This window comes from Staurois parvus, unplaced genomic scaffold (genome assembly GCF_062004578.1).
Source record: "Staurois parvus isolate SC_StPar_1 unplaced genomic scaffold, SC_StPar_1.0 ptg000205l, whole genome shotgun sequence".
Lineage (NCBI taxonomy): Eukaryota > Metazoa > Chordata > Amphibia > Anura > Ranidae > Staurois > Staurois parvus.
This window is the reverse complement of record NW_028318001.1, coordinates 1,283,676-1,297,817: the sequence shown is the minus strand read 5'-3', so window position 1 is coordinate 1,297,817 and position 14,142 is coordinate 1,283,676. Positions and strand designations below refer to the sequence as shown.

General features: G+C 40.0%; 1 protein-coding gene across 2 annotated transcripts in view; it reads right to left on the bottom strand.

The window, feature by feature from the left end:
* UBE2V2 (ubiquitin conjugating enzyme E2 V2) overlaps nucleotides 1–14,142 on the bottom strand; it is a 50,078-nt gene that overhangs the window by 5,857 nt on the left and 30,079 nt on the right. Inside the window, exon 4 of one of the 2 annotated variants that reach the window (XM_089678404.1) lies at nucleotides 10,369–14,031. The exons of the other annotated variant lie outside the window; for it this stretch is intronic. Coding sequence (XP_089534530.1) covers nucleotides 13,885–14,031 — 147 coding nt within the window. The 3' untranslated portion in view covers nucleotides 10,369–13,884. Of the gene's footprint in view, nucleotides 1–10,368; nucleotides 14,032–14,142 lie in introns of those variants that run through there. 2 annotated transcript variants of the gene reach the window in all.

Genomic DNA, 14,142 nt, shown 5'->3' with positions numbered 1-14,142 from the left:
TGATATAATGTTACATAAAAAATCCCATCACTTAGAGCAGGGATTCAACCAGGGTTCGGTGGAGCTATAGGGTTCCTCCAGAGGTTGCTAGGGGTTCCTTGAGCAATGAGAAATTTTTGCCTCTCAGGTAAGTTCTCACTGACACCGCTGATCTTTTTAGCAATCTGTAAAGAGGTAATTCTTCCCAATGACCACAAGTATAAGGAGCATTCTTACCTCTATCTACAATTCATGATACATTAGTATGATAAAGTTATTTTTAGCAGGGGTTCCATGAGACCAGAAAATTATGTCAAGGGTTCTTCTGCATTGAAAAGTATGAGAAACGCTAACCTAGAGGGTATTATTGTTTGTTATTATTAGGGATGATTGCAGCCTCAAATGCCTCTACTCTATTAACTCTTGTCTTTGTAGAAGTGCAAGAGAGGTTTTAAGGTTTATTACACAGCCTGTTTATGGTTTAGAAGGCCAAAGGTGACCTCTACCCCATGGAGGGATCTGAAGTCTCTAAACAGCTTCCTTCAGGTATAGAAGTTCCACGTGGAAACGGCCAGGTTGGATTTTGCCTCCCTTTGAGAAGAGGATCTTCTAGCTTCCATGTATATCCAGTTCTATTTAAAGCAGAGCTAGACTGCAATATTTACCTCCCTTCAACAGTCCAACATTCCCTCACTGGCATTATCTTCCCAGCTTCTTTTGGGTGCTGCATGTAGAGGAGCGCAGTCATCCCGGGGCACAGGCCCTGGGCCAGAATGTAAACTGAGTTGCACTTTTGCAGCTCAGCATACATTCAAAAGATGACCAGGCAGGTCGGTTTCTTTTATTGCAGAAGAGACATTGGGGGAGATTTGCTAAAACTGGTGCACACAGAATCTGGGGCAGCTGTGCATAGTAAACGTAATCATCTTCCAGGTTCTATTGTCAAAGCTTAAGGGAACAAGCTGAAGTTAGAAGCCGATTGTTTACTATGCACAGCTGCACAAGATTGTGTGTGCACCAGTTTTAGCAAATCTCCCCCAATGCATATCGCTTCTGCAATTAAGAGCCTGTCTGCTCGCAGTTTTTAAAATGGGGTTCCCCATCTTCCCCCAGCAACAGTGCTTTTGTGTTTTACAGTGAGTGTTTTTCAGTTTGTCACTCTGCCATTCAGTCTGTCTTTGGACCCACAGGTCTTCACAAAAGTGCTGCTCCCTGTCCTAGCTCTGTTTGTTCTCAGGGTGTCCTCATTGTCCAGGCATCCTCTGCCAACACACGACAGACAATGCAGATTGCTGCAGGACTTCAGATAAATGCAGTGACAGTGCAGACCACATTTGTGTGACACCTGTTGGAGGGGTGACACCTGGGGCGGAAGTGGACTGACCATTCGACGACAGTGAAGAGAGCGAATCCAATGCTGGACGCAGCTCACTTATGGTGGCAGAACGTGTTGGATTCCCAGGATGTGGTCATGCCTCACTACACAGGTGGTGATGGAGCCAGCAGGCTTATGGTGTGATCAGGGAACCCTGCTGATATAATTATTCAGATTAGAGTATACATTTTTATTGGGGGAGGTGATCTCTAACTAGTTTTTTTTTGGGGGGGGTTGATCTCCCCCCCTTCTCTCCTTCCATTACCTCTTAACCTGAACTATGAAAGAAACACCTATTAGAAATTCTCAGTAAAAAATGCACTGTTGTTAGATTTTCCATGTTTTCTCAGTATAAATGATTCAAACCTGGATTTTATCTGCTCTTTAGGGGCTACCTTCCGAGCCTATAAGGTATATTTCTTTGGCTGAACTTGCGCACGAGGTTGTTTACCTTGTCCCACTTAAAGGATAAATTAACCTTTGGAACATGTTACATGTTCCACCAATTTTTAGGGTGGAACACGTAACATGTTTCCATAGCTGCAGCCACCCCTCTGACAGATAGTACAGGGAGAAGTCTTTACTGTAAAATTTGAAAAACAGCATGGCCGTGCATGTCTAGGTCCACATAGCCACATCACTCATTCAGAGTTCTGTGAATGAGTGCCTACAAGTCACAGCAGCCTTAGTGGCTGTCGGCTTGTAGTTTTCAATTAACTACCACAGCACTGTGGAGCACCATGGTAGTTCAATGAAGCTTCCTGTTAGTATATCTGCTTGCTCATATATCCCGTACGGCAAGCAGATATTCTGACAGGTCTGCAGGAAACATGCATGGCCTCAGCGATCTGCGGATCACTGGTGCAATGCTTTCCAGGCATCTTTGGACAAAAATAATAAATGCACATTTTTTTACCTGCATAAAAATGTGCGTTTATTATTTTTATCCAAAAAGTGAACTTATCCTTTACCTCAGATAAGGGGGGGCTATCAGAACTAGTAGCATTTCCCTTTGGTTTTTCTATCCTGCTCTAAAATGTCTCAAGGAGTTTTTCCAACACTGTTTAGATGTGGTTTGTGCTGTGAGAGTTTACCTCTTGCCTATGGCTTCCTTTAGGCATTCGGATTGTCTCTTAATGTGAGGGTTCCCAGAAGGGGATTTCTGCTTCTCAGTCCACCAGTGTTAAGTCCATGAGCTGAGAAATAAAGTGTTCCAACCCCCTGTTACGGCACACTCTACAAGTGCCAAGGGTGCCCCTTGAGCCTTTTAGCACCATCTTTTTCACAAAATATGCTAGACACTTGGTCCCTTGCAAGCTTACCTGGTTGATGTGCAGGCCTAGTGTTAGGTTCCTTCCAGTGGTAGCCTCTAGCGCTCCACAGACCGGAATCGCCCAGGGTGCGGAATCTAAGCCCCAACCTGCTCGTTTACCAGGGCCCCTGATGGTGGGGATGGACTTGGAGCAGGCCGAGACCAGGTCGCGGCCCCTGGGTTCACCCAGCTGAAGTAGAAGCACCGCTGGAGGTGTGTAGCAGGTGAGAGCCTGATGTGAGGAGGTAACAAGAGCACGTGCGTCGTGACTTCATCAGGGTTCTGACCCTGATGAAGTCACGACGCACGTGACGCAACGCGTCGGTACGCCATATCCGGTTTGGAGTTACGTCACTTCCGGTCACGTGGGGACGCATGTCCGAACGTAGCGGCCATATTGGTTTCCCTTGTTTCATGAGATACACCTATGGGATGAGGTGGAAGGCTTTCTGTAACCAGGAAACAAATGTGAGTGTAACCAATATGTTCTAGAAGTGTTTGTATTAAACAATATTACACTATGGGAAGCTCTGTTTGTGTCCTATATGACGTGTGAGTGGAGGTGGAGTGGAAACCCTGTGATCCCCTGCTGAGCTACCTGGAAATAAAGATTGGCCATAGAGGAGACCAGTAGCCTTTTGGCCCCTTGAGGGTCAGTGTGGGGAGGTGAGCAGGCACTGCTGCCATTTGAGGATTTATTTGAGCACTAGAAGTGAAGATCACTGTTTGTTTTGTCACAAGTTACACCTGCATGGACTTTTTATATATATATATATATATATATATATATATATAATTTTTATATATTTTTTTGTATATGCACATTGAAAGGTTTATGTTTGTCATATACACTTTTTTACTTTAAATATTGATTATTATTTTTCACTTTAAATATTGAATAGGAAGTAGGAATATATTGTAGATATAAATATAGTTTTTTTCACGGATTATATTATCTATCACTGATATATTATGGATTAAGTTTGATTTTTATATATATTAATATGAGTTGTTAATTTGGTATATATTAGTTATAGTGTTTCATTGATTTGTAAGCAATTATTAACATCAAAGCACTATTATTCACTGATGGCACTTTAATATATGTATAGATTTTTTAATTTAGCGCTTCACTAATTTAAGGTTATATAATTGGTTACTTAATGGTTTAAGGTAGAGTGACAGCAGCTGTTAATTTAGGGACCTATCTGTATTAAGCGCAGATGGACATTTCCATTTTCATTTCTTGTGGTACAAAATCAGCAGGCAGAGGGATAAACAGGTCACAAGCCAGGTTCGGTAACAAGATCAGAACGTGCAGGGTTAAGCAGGAGAATGGTCAGACAAGCCAGGGATCAGAACAGGAGACAGACAACAAATCAGGGTCAGCAACAAGACAATCTACAACGCAGGAACTCAGGATACAGGTAAGACCAAACGGCAACTAAACACAGCCCTGACCTGTTTTAAATAAGGCGCCCTGATTGGTGCCAGGCTCGCATCCGCGATCACGAGTGCACATGCGCGAGTGCCGCTGCAATCGCGGGTGCTCTGGTCCCAATGCTCACACCTTAGTGCGGCCAGGCACACCGCGCATGCGCAGACTCGTGCTTGATCGCAGCCAACTCTGGGGTCCCTGACACCTAGGCTGATGCCAGCTTTAATCACAAAGTGTTACTGACATTTGAGTTAGGGTCCTTGTCCGGTTGCCTTGACCTGTTTTTTTCTTGTGCTGCCCACCATTTGATTTGCTTTTGAACATCCCAGTTTTCTATGCCTATGTCTTGTACTGTACAAGGAAGAAATTGGGGTTTTCTTGCCTAATGTAAAATCCTTTTCTTGGAGTACAGTACAGAACACAAGACACTCTCCTCTGGCTCCACTTAGTGCTTGCTAACAAATCTGAAGATTGCTGGAAGTGGGAGGGGTTTTATAGAGATCCTTATAGCTCTGATTTACCATATTGCTCACTGCACCACATCCAGAGAATCTCTTCAGAAGCTGTATTTGTCATCAAACCCATACTTTGTCTGAGGCTGGGACTGTGTTGAGACCAGGAGCACTCCTAGTATAAAGTATGGTAACAGGGCTCATACCGCCATGTCCATGATCTTCCCAATCACATGGATACCAGCCTCTACCAAAAGGAAAATGGATAGTAGAGGAGCCTTGATTCAACAGTGTCCAGAAGACTAAAATGGGCAAAGGTTGCAAGCCAGATGAAGACTCCAATTCAGACAGTCATAACAGTAGGAAAGGTTAGTGGTAGATTTTATTCATACTTTGTTTTAGTGTATTGTTAACCTTTTTTATTTATTGTTTGTGAATTGCTGTATTGGTTTAGACCCAGGCCAACACTCCCTTTGCTAGAAAAGGTTTAGCTTCAGGTGTAAGCCCTACTAAAGAACTAAGTCTCAACCATTAATATGTCAGTGAAAACAACATGCTGTGCATTAGGGGCACTTTAATAGGGCAGGTGTTGTGCATGGGTGGGGCTTACACCCAAAGTCAAGCACTTTCAGGACTCAGTAACAAACAGAAAGCAATCACAGATGGAGGAATGCAGAGGCTGTTGCTGTGCCTGCAGCTTTAATATCAGAAATGTGGACTTACAGATGACATTCATGTGTAGCTAGCAACATCTGATACTGTGCATTTTATACTGGTTTTGTTTAATGTCTTTTTCCTATGCTTATTTATGATCAATGCTGTTTTGGATGCTGTCAAGATTTATAAATTACCACTCTATTTGCTAGTGAGGACTCCATAGAAGACAACTTCCTTGACAGTGTCCCAGAAGAGTAATTTGCTGTTCAATTAGATCACTCATACTGTATAAGAGGCCAGCAGGAAGGTGCTAAGGCCCAACCTAGAGGATGGAGAGGCCCCACTAGTAACCTAAAAGCAATGAAAGGCATAAAGAGGTTGCCTTTTCTAACCTCATTCTGAAAATGCTGATTGCCTGGTTATTATTTTTAACATGGACCTGGAAAACAGTGGATCTGAAATTCTAATTTCACAGAAGCAAAAAAGTCAACCCTAGCATTATCAAGAGCAATTGCAGCCTTCATATTATCTCATGACATTTTTCTGATTGATACAAGTATTTCTCTCCCTGAAAGACTATATGCTGACATAGAAAAAAACAAAAACTATTGCTCACATCCAGGGCTCAGCTGCAGATTATTCAGGCACTCAGAATCAAATGATTGTGAACACCTGTTCGGAGTAGACTGGATTATCCAAATTTAGAGTTCCACTATATTTTGTGGACCTGTGCCTGGCACTATAAATCATGGACTGAAGTATCCTTCTGTGAGGATGAGCAATAACATCAAATAATAAAAATAACCAAACCTGAAAGTCTGACATTAGAATGACAAACAATTCTCTGGCAATACTGTCACCCAAAGGACAGCCCATGGATGATGGAGATCATCATGGAGAAGGTTGGATGTGACCAATATGTTCCAATAGTTAACATTTAACTATATCAAATTCACACACTCAGTAAAAAAAAAAAAAAGGAAAAAAAATTATGTGCAGTATAAAACAATGTGTGTTCAAATTAGATCTTACAATATACAGAGCTCTTAACCACAGCATGCAATACACCAGTTTCAAATTATTGAAAATAGTGATATTTAAAATTGGTATATATCATATGTAACAAGATTATTATGCCTTTAACCACTTCCCGACCGGCCGTTGTATATAAACGGCCGGACAGTGGCAGTACAGGGTCAGGTGGCCGTTTATGAACGGCCTCCCCGCACCCTGCTTGTGCGCGCTCCCTGGGAGCGCGCAGCACCGTGATCCGGACACAGTGAAACACCGATCGTCGGACGGGACCTCTGTACGAGGTCCCGATCATGTGATCACTGATTGGCCAATCAGTGATCACATGCAAAGTAGTAAGCAAGATGTCATTTGTGACATCATTGCTTACGATGTGTGAAATCTGTGAATGATCACAGAGGTCACATGGTACAAGGCTATTCACAACAGCCTTGTACCATGTGACAAGCTGTGACCAATCACAGCTCACTCAGTATTTCTCAATGAGTGCAGGAATGCACACAGAGAGAAAGAGAAATGATTGCTTTTACATCCTATATGGGTATAAAAGCAATCAGTAAAATAAAAAATCATCACCCCCCACAAGTAGTATATTGTCACCATGGTGACACTGTACTGCTAGGGTGACAGTATGTAAAAAAAATAATAAATAAAAAATATAAAAAAATAAAATAAAAATGTAAAAAAAGTTTAAAAATTATAATTTTTGGTTATAAACCAATTTGTTTTTTTTTTGTTTTTTTGCTAAAAAGATAACGGAATACATTTTGGCAAAGATGTATGATGAAATATTATTTATTTGCAAAATTTTATAAAAAAAAACACTTTTGTTCAAAATATTTGGACTTTTTCATTACATAGCAAAAAAAATAAAAATCCCAGTGGTGAATAAATACCACCAAAATAAAGCTTTATCCGTCTCAAAAAAATGGTAAAAAATTAATTTGGGTACAGTGTTGCATGACTGCGCAATTGTCATTCAAAGTGTGATAGCGCTGAAAGCTGAAAATCGCCCTGGTCAGGAAGGGGGTAAAAGTGTCCGGTCTGGAAGTGGTTAAAGAGCTTCTATAAAAAGTTATTTTCAATAAAAAAAGTGTCCATAATACTAAGGAAAGTCCTTTGTATAAGAAAGTGCCTTGTGCATATATTGTGCAACAAATTTTAATCTTCAGTACTGCACATCATCACAGTGCTCCACCACCACTCGGGGGAAAAAAAACTCACTAAAATATCTTGACCCCCCCCCCCCCCAACTTAAAGCAGATCAATATGCGCCTTAACCCCTTGAGGGATCAGATCTCCAAGGACAACATGATGCCTTAGTTTCTCCAAGAACATCATAAAAAAAAAAAAAGGAGCGAATCTCCAATAGTGTAAAACTTTTTACTAAAAGAGCATATTGTACCACAACCCTTACAACCAAAAGTGCATTCTGCCATGCACCTAGGTTTAAACACTCTATATTTGTCCAATTAGCATCCGTCTCCATTCCTCAAGCCTATCAGGTCCTCTCTCCAGCACTGGGTCCTTCTGCCTGAGTGCAGCGGCTGGCTTCCAGCCAAAAACAGAGGTAACCGTCTTAAAGGGCTAGCATGCATGTGGGTTCCTCAGTGTTCAAGCAAAGCCAGCAGCTGGGCCCCCTGTGTTCCTCAGCGTATTCGCAAGTGTTTTTCAGTATTGTCCTTGTGATCTTTGTTCCCAGTGTCCGACCAATCTGTAACCAGTTCCTGTGTGTTGCAGTATCCCCGTGTCAGGTGACTGACATGCCTGAAGAAGGAAGTTGATTATACTGCAGAATACACTTTTGAATGTGAGCATATATGCTGCTGTAGTGGTGGCAGAGCACTGGGGTGGTGTGAAGCACTGAAGATTAATATTTGTTGCACAAGGCACTTTAAACACAAAAGGACATTCCTTAATATTATGGAATTTTTAGAGCTGCACTTAAAGCATATTAATATTGTTATACAAGATAATTATCACTGTGTTTTCAAATTATTGGAAACAGGTATATTGCACATTGTGATTTAAAAGCACTGTATAGTGTAACAACTAGTCATTAACCTTTACCTGAAGCAACGCAACAAACAGCAACTGAACACCATGGGAAATTTGGCAAAAATGCTAAAAAAAAAAACCCACAAAACAATGGCACCCTCAAGAGGAAAAAAAAAATATGCAAGAGTATAACTATTAGACCAAAACTTAAATTGTTTATATCCGATTTGCTGGTGTCTTGCTACCTGGCAGTCAAACAATACAACGTGCACTGAAAGCCCCTTGATACATCTATTTGGATGAATTTTAGGGATACTAGATTTGGTTAAATACACTAAGTTTTTCCATAGGAATAAAGATTATCTGCAAAGCCTTAAGAACCCAGACATCTGACTTCTTATAGTAGGGAATATTCCTTCTATTACTATGGTCACTTACTTGTCTTTATGGTTTACAGGCAAAGAATGTGCTCGGTCCTTTCATTGCTTTGCTATTACTATAAAATGTTTGTTACTATAAAATGTTTGTATTTTTCTGCTGTTTTCAACCATCAAGATGTGTTGAGTTTTTTTATGTCAATAACTGGAGAAGCTGTCTCTGAAACATGCTGTAACAGTAAAAGCAGAATGCCTATTGTATGCCATCAGCTAAGCAATGGGGATCCTTCTTTTCTTTTAACTAGGCCACCAATAGGTCAGGTGGAACAAATATTCTCCAGGCTCATCAATAGAGCGGATATAGATCCTGCTTCACTAGATTACCAGCATGGTGGATTTTCCATTAGCATCTCATTTCTATATGCAGAATGCAAGTTCACATCACTAAGCTAAAATACAAGTATGTCATTTAAGTGTTTTTCTGTTTAGCCATGCTTGGAGATCAGAGATTTGCAAGCAAAAAATTATCTTAGTGAAAACAGTCAGAAAAATGCCATGTATCAAAAAGAGAAAAAAATGCCAACTTTGGCAGTTAAAGTAAACATGCCCCACCATTAGTGGTCATTAGAAGAAAAAAAAAATACTCCTGTTTTGATGGTTACCGAAGTCATTAATTTCCCAGAATTGGTGCTCAGTGGGAGAATGAAAGCCCTAGCCTTATAGAAAGCAACAGAATGCCCAAGAACTGGTGGTCAGGGGAAGTAAAAAAAAGTGTGTGGTGGGAGAAAAAAAAAAACCCGCCAATGGCAGTGAAAAGAGAAATGTCTCATCTTTGGTGTTGGTGGTGCTCAGCAGTAATTTACTTTTGTGTTCATTTCCATACCCCATGCTGCTCTCTTAGAGGATGTCACTACTGCCATAACACTGCAGACACAGCTGGGTGTTCAATTGCTCCACACCACAGTACCTGCATAGGATCAGGATGGATGCAAACAGAGCCAGAATGAAAAATGAGAAAGGACCAGATGCAAGGCCTCTCTCATTTCTATAAAACCTTTCACTGTAACCACAGCGATTAGAAATAGCCTGCTCAAAGTAGAAATGAAGTATTAAGAACCAACATATTGGGGCATAGATCTACTAATAGCAGATGCTAATGGAAAAAAAAAATTTATATATATATATATATATATATATATATATATATATATATATATATATATATATATATATATATATATATATATATATATATATATTTTTTTTTTTTTTTCGATCAAACAGTCATTGCTGATCTCCTACTGAAAACCCAAGTTCATTTGTTTTCTGTAGCCTCGACACCATGGGGTTTATTTACTAAAGCTGGAGAGTCCAAAATCAGACTCCCTTCTGCATAGAAACCAACCAGCTTCCAGGTTTCATTGCCAAAGCTTCATTGAACAAGCTGAGGTTAGAAGCGGATTGGTTTCTATGCAGAAGGGAGTCTGATTTTGGACTCTCCAGCTTTAGTAAATAAATCCCCATGAGTCACTGACCCGGATCAAGCATGCAACTAGTAAAGTCAGGGATCCTGATCTGATTTTGTGTCCTGCATCAGTGAATGTCATGTAGTTTTTGGATTAAAAACCCATGCAACTAGCATTTTCAAAAGGAGAGTGCAATGAGACAACCTAGAAATCTTTGATTACAAGTTTTCTTTTAAGAGATTTCATTTTCTTTCAACTGAACAACAAAACAAACAAACCACATGCTTTTAACATTTTATTACACGGTTAGACTAGCTGCGACCTCAGATTCACATTATCTATATCCTCTTCATATACGTCTGCGGTACTATAATTTGAATGCAGTTAATTGGAACAAAGGCTGTAAACAAATTTTTCTGTTTGTTACATGGAAGTAATCCTGTCACAAGCCATTTAATATATTTTAAACTCCTTTTTAATGAGGACCTGAACATTATTGCAGTTAGACACAAAGGGGTTGATTTACAAACAATGAGTACACAAAATCTGGTGTAGCTCTGCATAGAAACCAATCAGCTTCCAATTTTTTTGTCAAAGCTTAAATCGAAAAAGCTGAAGTTAGAAGCTTATTGGCTACAAGCACAACTGCACCGGATTCTGAGTGCTCCAGTTTTAGTAAATCAACCCAACTGCTTTATGTCAAAACAACACTACAGGTTCCCAGGAAACTGACAGGCTGCATTCTCCGGAACACAGGTCTAACCCACAAAACTCTACTGTTGTGACAGGTACAAACTAACAAACAAGAGCTGCTTAACTGAACCACCCCTCTGTGACCTCAGATTCACATTATCTATATCCTATTCATATATGTCTGCAGTACTATAACTTGAATGCAGTTGATTGGAACAAATGTAAACAAATTATTCTGTAAGTTACATGGAAGTAAACCTGTCAAATGTCATTTTGTATGTAATTTTACCTTCAATTCACTAGGGACCTGAACATTATTGCAGCGAGACACAAAGTACCACTTTCCAAAACAATGCTTGTGGCTCCTAGGAAACTGACAGGCTGCATTCGGTGAAATACTGATCCAACCCACAATCCAGCTCTCTCTACTGCTGTGACCGGTACTAAGACAGGAGCTGCTTTACAGAACCACCCCCCTTCCCTTTGTCAGAAATACTGTGAGCAAGACCAAACCTGGACACAACTAGGTCTTCTAACCTGTTCTATGACACTTAAACAAATAAAACACCTCTGTATTCAAAGCATCATCTACGTCAGCGATGTGATTTCCTTGTCCAAGCAGGGTGAATATACGTCATTTGGATTTCAAACCTTTAAGACACATTGGGGTAGATTTACTGAAACTCGAGAGTGCTAAATCTGGTGCAGCTGTGCATGGTAGCCAATCAGCTTCCAAATTCAGCTTGTTCAATTAAGCTTTGATAAAAATAACTGGAAGCTGATTGTACAAACCTGGTGCAGCTGCACAGAAACCAATCTCCAGTTTTAGTAAATCAACCCCATTGCCTTCAGGCAAACAGAGCTTAACCTCATGCTGTTAATTATTAAACCTTGGCACATTTTGAGGCAAATGAGGTTACTGCAAATTCCTTAGAAAGAGGGATACCAAAAGTAGTTCCCTTTGAGAACTGCTGAGGTTTTTGTTTCTCTATAAAATTGTGACTTTAGGTGAAATGGCTGAAAAGGCGTTTTGTAGATCTAAGTAATAATTCTGGTTATAACTTTGAACTGCTTAACAATCAATCAGCCATTACCATGCCAGTGTGTGAGCTAATTTGCCAACAGGCAAACAATCACATGATCCATCTGATTTGGGCTGTATCTGGAATAAATGATAAATCAGTTGCACTTTACAATCCATGTGAACACTCAGTAATCAACTGGACTCAGCGAAAGAACTGAGCGGTCTGACATTTTCCGGCCAGTAACTTGCTCCCTACCAAGGTTTTGTTGGTACTAGGAGTATATGTGCACAAAGCATGCATACTTGGACAATTCAGGAATGCATGTTCAGGCACTGAAGGTTCTTGCAAATTATAGTTTAAAAGTTGGCTATACTTACCACCATTAAATACCTACCAGTACTTGCAAACATTAAATGCATTACACCGAACAGTCATTCTGGGTTATTACATATTAATAGTTTGTGACAGCAAGTTTAAATTATAGCCTGTGCAGTGAAAATATCAAAACCAGTGAACCAGAATGCAAGGCTGGGCCACATACACAAAAAAGTGGAAACTGGAAAAAATTGTAATAAACATTTTTGTGAATTTCTATGAATATTTACTTAAAGTAAATGGTACCAATTTATCATTCATGTGTTTGCCTAAAAAGGACATGCAGGCCAGGGTGTAAAATGTAGTAAAGTGGTTTTATAGTTTACATACAAAAGTCACATTACTTTATGAGGGAGAACTCAGTTGTCCAAGATGCACACTGGTGTGTCTGGTTTTAACATGGTGCAAAGAGCAAAGATGTGCATTATCCCACAGCAACAAAATCAAACGTCAATAGTTTAGTTGCACTAATTGTGCATACATGACCAATCTTTGGCCAAGACAGGTAATTTTTGGACACATTATGCCAATAGCTCTATTTAGGGAACACCCTTATTCATGGGAAGAATTTGGCTAAGCTGGATGATGCGATATGAGGAACACATCAACACGTTCATAAAGGTTCACATACAACCAGTATCCCTTAGAATATTTGTACATTATATTTCCAGGTGTCAAAGCAACTGTACCAGTCAGATTTCACTATCACCATGGTTTGCCAAAACTAATACTGTATCGGACAACCATTGCCAAGAAAGAAAAATATGGGAACGCAGACATGCCCGTGTATGATCAGCTTTAAAGGAAAACATGGACCCTAATTGAGAGGCCATCACTCTGAAGACTTCTTTATTAGGTCCTATGCCGAAAGGCCAAACAGGAGCAGTACAACATCACAATGAGTAGATCAGCAAAACCACTGGAGGCAACATAGGCCATGGCTAGTGAAGGTCACCAGCTGATAAGAGGTCACAAGTGTAAGCTATATATGGGATAGAGAAGGAAAGGGAGGAAAGCAGTTACCCCAAACTTGATTAAAAAAGTTTTGTTATCCTGACTTTCCAAGTTGATGTACGATTGGATGCTACAGCTTACAGCATAGGATTACACTCTGTACTCAGTTGTTCACCCAGCTCTGTAACTTGGAAAACATCTCTCTGAATGATACTTTCTGAAACACCGGGGCTTTAAGTACTGGAAGCCATTTTTTTTCCTAAAGTACATTCAAATATCATTTAGGAGTCAATTGCTATAGGCCTAGATTTATTTATGACAATGTAACACACGTAAAAACAAAAAACAAAAAAAAGAATAAATTTGAAAACATGAACTGCTACTTTTTAAGAAAATAAAATGCCCAGAAGGTGTGAATCCCAACAATCAAGCAAAATTACAACAAGAAAAGAAGCAAAATCACTTCATTACAACCTCTATACTCCTATGTGTTCCTGTGCAGGTGTATGGAGGTTGGACTGCAACATATCTGTTGCATAATATGTCCATGACCAATGGGAGTCAAAACTGGGAGTCCAAGCCAACAATGAGAATTCATGTGCAAATTGTGCCCAGTTTAGGTTTGTCGGGGCTGAAAGGGGTTCCCCTCTCAGAGCTGGAGAGGCAGAGGCATGCAATATTAGACATTGCAGGCCTTTCTAAAATTCGTGGAGGGGGGCTAGGAAGAAGTACTGAAACATTCCCAGATCAATTAATTGTTGTAAGTTTGTCCTTCCGGAGGCTGCGGAAGCTTCATATTTTCTTTGGACATCATCATGCGTCTAAGTTCTTGGAGAACAATTTTAATGCTATATGAACATTGCCACTTGGCTAAAACAGGTATGCTTCGTGAATCCACCTAAAAATAAAAAAAATAAAATCATAATTATATATATTGTTATTTCACCAAAGAGTAAGTGTTATATAAGAGAATAACACAATTAAGACATTAGTGGTTTTAGACATTTTT